Source organism: Perissodus microlepis, chromosome 10 (assembly GCF_051167445.1).
Source record: "Perissodus microlepis isolate ML-2025 ecotype Zambia chromosome 10, ASM5116744v1, whole genome shotgun sequence".
In the NCBI taxonomy this organism is placed as follows: Eukaryota; Metazoa; Chordata; class Actinopteri; order Cichliformes; family Cichlidae; genus Perissodus; species Perissodus microlepis.
Window position 1 is genome coordinate 18,978,078 of NC_140470.1, and position 5,748 is coordinate 18,983,825.

The following is a 5,748-nucleotide window of genomic DNA, read 5'->3' on the forward strand; positions in this document are numbered from 1 at the left end:
TCAGGAGAATTCCTTCAAAAAGTTGTTGTTAGCATAAAAATCTGGTGTTGCAGTCTTGTGCTTGTGTCAGTTACTAGTGTTTTTATTTCACAATATAAAGAATATAGGGAAATATATTTTATCTGAAATCAGATAAATGTGAATACATCTTCACAGCATTACAAGTACACGTGATTGTTTATTTTGTTTGTATTTTCACACATATATTTACATTTATTCTGAAATGTACTGGTAAATATATTGAAATGTATCAAATATATATAAATCCTTATATTTTCTTTCTTGTTGTGTGTAACTGGAGTAAGCAACAGTCTCGAAGAAAACAAAAGCAAAAAGCCTGCTGAAACGGCTTTGCGGTTAATGAGCTTTGCGTTTACTGAGCCACTTTAACAAAAAAGGAACCAAAAAGAGAAATTAAAAAATACACATCATTTTACATGCTCAGAAATATATATTCTCATTTGAGATTAGTCTTACTTGTATACAATCACATAAAGAGATGATACTAAAAGATAAAACATAGACTTAAACCAGTGGATACATAGTCAGATTTTATAGCATTTTTAAATGCACATGCTTTGTATGATTTTACACAAAAAAGGAACGTCTCTTTTCATACAACAAAGTGAACAACACAAATAATAATAAATTTAAAAAAAATGCAAAGGTGGTTATAATGGTGTAGGATACAACAAAATGGCCGAAAACAAAATACAGCAAGTTACATAACCAAACTGCAAAAGTTTTCTTTTTTAATCTGATTTTATACTTTGTTAATCTACTCCTTCAAAGGACAAACTAAAGATGAAAACTTTCAGAAAACCTTTTTCTTACTTCCAATAGACTGCTCGATGTATAAAAATAAGCCTTATTACATATGGATAAGGCCTTGCTTACATGGTAAGAGTTGGAGTACTTAATGTTTTAGTCAGTTTCTCCCCTGCAGAAAAAGGAGCTGCAGACGAGGCCTCCTCCCAGGAACAGAAGGACGGCGGTGAACCAGCCAATGTAGAGCGAGGTTCTCCACTCCATCTTCCTAAGCATCCCATGATGAGGATCATAAGGAGACTGGGTAGGATGAAAATGATCACTGATGGTGTTGGCTGTCCAGCTGACTGGTATGAGAACAAAGAGGCCTGCAATGAGGTAGGCAATTCCAGAAGTCAGAGCCATTTTGCTCCTTTGCCTTTTAATTGGCACAAAGTTAATAAACTTGCTCCCAGCCGCACCAAGCAGGATCGCAAGGAGCTCAATGATAATGGCAATGATCATAAGTACTCTGGCAGCCCTCAGCTCTTTAGGTAATGGTATGTGCTCGTAATCCATACACACACCAAAGGCTGAGTTTTCTGCGAATTCACATTTCTTCCACAAACCCTCTCCACAGCAGGAGTACATTGTGGTATCTTTGAAGTCTGTTATGATTTATATTTATATATTTATATTTAAATTAATTACTTTTTCAAAGTAACTTGCCCAACACTGGATGCAATAAATTTAAAAATTCAAACAAAAGAAAACAAACATTTTTTAATTGGCTTCTTTCAGAAAAACAGCCACCAAAAAGACATCTTTAAAAACACTAAGCAAAACTCAAAATGCCCAAAACATGATCTCATTCTCTTATTAACCGACATCTTAATGTGACAATTTTACTGTTACAATACAATCATACCTAATCAAAAAACTGCAAACCAATACTGCAGAAAGGTATTCTCAATGCAACTGCAAATGAATAACATAATCAATATTGAACAGTTTAATAAAGAAAAAGTCACAGATCAGATCTGGATTTAAGATACACAATCATGTTTTATAGAGGTTTTGAATGCACATGCTTTTGATCTTTACAAAGATAACAGAAAAAAAGGAAAACTGTGTCCAAATTCTTATAGTAAATAGCATAAACAGTAAACATAATAAGAAAAACAGTCTGGTATAAAATACAACAAAATATATCAAGAATTAAGTTACATCCACAAATTGCCAAAAGTTTTTCCTATTTTAATTACATTTTAAACTTTCTTGTACTACTCATTCAACCTTTTGTTTTTTTCTTTTTAACAGACTGCTGGATTTCAAAGCTTAGGTTAATATGAGTAACTAAGTAACTGCTCTTTGTAAAAAAGACTATTTACAAAGAGTGAGGGTTGACGTACTCAACATCTTGGTCAATTCCATCTCTGCAGATAAAGGAGCTGCAGAGGAGGCCTCCTCCCAGGAACAGAAGTGCTGTGGTGATCCAGCCAATGTAAAGCAAGGCTCCCGGTTCACTCTTTACACAGTTACCCTGCAGAACATAGGTGATGGTGATGGTGGTCCAGCAGACTGGTATTAGCACAAAGAGGCCAGCAATGAGAATAGCAACTCCAGAAACCATAGCTATTTTGCTCTTTTTCATTTCATCTGGCACAAAGTTGATGAATTTGCTCCCAACAACACCGAGCAGGATCCCAAAGACACCAATAATAATGGCAATGATGATGAGCACTCTGGCAACCTCAAGGTCTAGACTTATATAGAGTCGTTTTCCATATTGTTTGCACTCCACAAGCTCTGCACTGACGGTATCACAGGCTTTCCACAAACCTTCAGATTGCACGTTGTTCGATGATTGATGGTCGACTTTATGCACTGTCCATGTGGGAAGAGCACAGATGCTAATGGTCCCCACAAAGCCAATGATGGCCAAGGCCAGGCCCAGAAGCTGTCTTTCACAAGCCACCATGATGAAGCTGAAGCACCTTTACTCTTCAAAGAGTAAAGGTGATGTGTTAACAGGAGATTCAGGAATTTATCTGAAGAGCTGAGAAGGAAGTGGTTATCATTTGGTTTTAATACTCAGAATTTGACTGTGGCCTCCTCGGTTCCTGTTCACACTTCTACAGGAGATGACAGCTTTTAGTGTTGCCTCTGAGTTGAAACTGGTTTCTAAATAAAGTGACACATAACGGCAAAAAATTGCACACAGAAGAACTAATAATAATTTGAATTTGAAAAATGCAAGTAGTATTTGATTGGAACCTACTAAATGTGCATCATCATTGCTGAAAAATGCCACATCTCTGTTACAATTTTAATCTCAGTGTTAACTTTTTATTCATTTAGAAGTTTATCACAAAGTAGAAACAAAGTCACTAAGTAAATTATTTCAGTGCAAATAAAGAAATCAAAATTTGTTCAGGATCACTAAAATTAGTGAGATTTATTCACAGCAGATTGAGCCTTGTGTTGTTATATTGTTAATCTCAATCCTTCTGAAGAAATGCTGTGTTTAAATTAAAGTGGAAACTATGATTGAGAACTTCATATACGTGAGATCAGTAGTCTGTGTGTGTGTGTGTGTGTGTGTGTGTGTGTGTGTGTGTTTAATGCATGGAAGTAATAATTGCATACAGAATATATTTCTGAAACAGTGGGAGAAAGATGAGAAACAATACCCTGTGTGAAAAGCAGTTTCACTGCAGGATATAGTGTGAGAAATACAACCACACAAAGCCGGCAACACATTAGGCACCAAACCAAACCTTTTAGTTGGGCTCAAAACAATTTCATTTCTGGTGTAATATCACGCCTGTTTACTGGCAACAATTGTTAATGTTTTTTAATTCCTTTGATTTTCTTTCACTTTGTTTGTGCTGTTAAATATTAATTCTTGTATATTTTAATCTTTATGTTTATGTTTTACTAACAGTTTTCTTCTTTCCTTTCTCTCCCGATTTCCCCTACAGAAAATTAATGATACGAATGTGAATGTCATGGTCCTGGCTCTTTTGACCCAATGTTCTTCTCAACTTGATGAAAAAACATTTTAACAAAAAGTCTGTTTCATGCAGAGTGGCCAAAAGTTCCCTGCCAAGATGCTGATGTTGTTTCATAACCAAATAGTGCAGCCTAGTGTTAGGGTGATTTTGGTAAAAGTTGACATTGTTGTGCTTAAATTTGTAAACCTTGTCCTGAACTGCATGTTTAGATATTTTTCTGTCCCTTTCTTACTTGTAGGTTGGTGGAGGAGGTTATAGCTATAGTGTTTAACTGCAGGCACATTTCATGTAAGGTCCTGGTTTTGTTATTTGGTAAGGAATGTTTACTTCCTGCCATTTATGGGCTCACCTATGCTCGTATATGGTGGACTGTTAAAAGAGTTGAGCCATATACAGGGGTGAGGGGAGATGACCCTTTTATGACCAGCAGGAAGTCTCGTATACAAACACAAACACACACACACACACACACACATGCTCGCACATAAATGCACACACACACAGTGACTTTTTTACCATGGGTGTTTGTGTAACTGTTTGTCACCGAATAAAAGGCGTCAAGGGGACACTGTTTTCTTTGAGTTGTCTGGGATCAGGGTCTTAGAGCTTTCAGCTCTGTAGCATTCATTTAACTGTGAGTAATATGTTATGAAGCTTAACTTTAATCACAGCCAAACCGATTTACTCAGGAACAAATAAAACACTGAAATAAACCAAACATTAACATTTAGAAGTGATCTAAGTTACTTATATATCATATTTAACCTCAGTAGCGAAATCTCTATTAATAAAAATAGTGTACATGTATATCTTAATAAAAACAAGCAGGTGAGATGTTAGAACGCTTTTATTTTTATTTTAGTGGACACTCAATACAATAGACAGCTGCTGGGGTTTGGGGTTTGTTTAACCTGAGTAGTGAAAAGACCGCGGGGGTGGGGGGGTGGGGTTGAAAACGATGTGCCAGAAGTCCGCTGTTCTTGCCGGCTCTAGTGATCCTCGACCTCGCTGTCTGCTATGGAGCTGGCGGGTCACAGACGTCTCCGAAAACATCGGAGCACGTTTGGAAATATATGATATCTTGATAAACCGAGCAGATATTTGAAGTTTACACAGCTACATTCTCGCTTGAAAATAACTTAAAAGTTTATTTTGTGACCAAGAAAGAGTAATATTTAAAAGTTTTTAGCCCTGCTCATCCGCCATTGCCGCGTTTGAGTTTTGGACGAAATGCATTCTGGGATATTTAGCTGTACCAAGTCCACACAAGTCACTACCGATGCATGCTCGATAAAACAGGCGGAGCGAGAACACAGCGAGGACTTTTTCGTGTTCTCGGCTTGATGCCTACTTTGAATTGGAACAGTACTTGGTCTCCGACTGATGACGTATCACGAGTACACGAGAACGCAAGTACGCACAAGTACGCATATTGAGACAGGGCCAGTGTCACATTTGCTTCTGGTACAAAATGAAATATATAATAAACATGGACAAAAGGAATGTAACCTTATTTTAACATGCAACCTGTGTTTAAAATGTTAAATTGTTGGTTTAATAAGTGAATATGAACAACTTACCATGTAACTGAGGTGAAGAAAATGGCGTAGTGAAAAATCCTCTCTCAGTTTGAAAACGAGTCTCTGGTGGGAGGAGCTTTCTAGAGTAATATTCACACTGCGTCCTTTAACTCTGCGAATTATCACCCACACTGGGGGGAGGGGGTTGCTGCAGCTGTTTTTATAATGACTCTGTTAGAGTAAATACACTTTAACACTGCTGATTTAACACTGGGAAATTTACTGTGTACCTTGGCACTTGTGCAGGTGAAGCGAAAGGCAAGATATGCTTCACCATATTTTGTAATATTTAGCTTGGAAGAAAGTTGGTTTGGAAGAATATTTGGCAATCAGGAAACCCAGGCTCTCAGAGAGGCATAAAATGTAAAAAGTATAATTAGAAAAAGGTCGCAAAGGAAATTGCA

The 5,748-nt window shown here is 36.9% G+C and overlaps 2 protein-coding genes across 2 annotated transcripts; both read right to left on the reverse strand.

Annotated features, from left to right (window-relative positions):
- Positions 1 to 924: 924 nt before the first annotated feature.
- LOC146379289 (claudin-4-like) lies at positions 925 to 1,398 on the reverse strand. The gene has a single exon (XM_084941100.1). It carries the CDS (start codon positions 1,396 to 1,398, stop codon positions 925 to 927), a length of 474 nt encoding a protein of 157 aa, XP_084797226.1.
- Positions 1,399 to 2,010: 612 nt separating this feature from the next.
- Positions 2,011 to 2,728, reverse strand: LOC146379290 (claudin-4-like). The gene has a single exon (XM_084940495.1). It carries the CDS (start codon positions 2,726 to 2,728, stop codon positions 2,135 to 2,137), a length of 594 nt encoding a protein of 197 aa, XP_084796621.1. The 3' UTR covers positions 2,011 to 2,134.
- Between the last annotated feature and the right edge of the window lie 3,020 nt (positions 2,729 to 5,748).

What these genes read in the sequence shown, in the direction of transcription:
- LOC146379289 (XM_084941100.1), bottom strand. Translation starts at nt 1,398, where the DNA reads ATGTACTCCTGCTGTGGAGAGGGTTTGTGGAAGAAATGTGAATTCGCA.
- LOC146379290 (XM_084940495.1), bottom strand. Translation starts at nt 2,728, where the DNA reads ATGGTGGCTTGTGAAAGACAGCTTCTGGGCCTGGCCTTGGCCATCATT.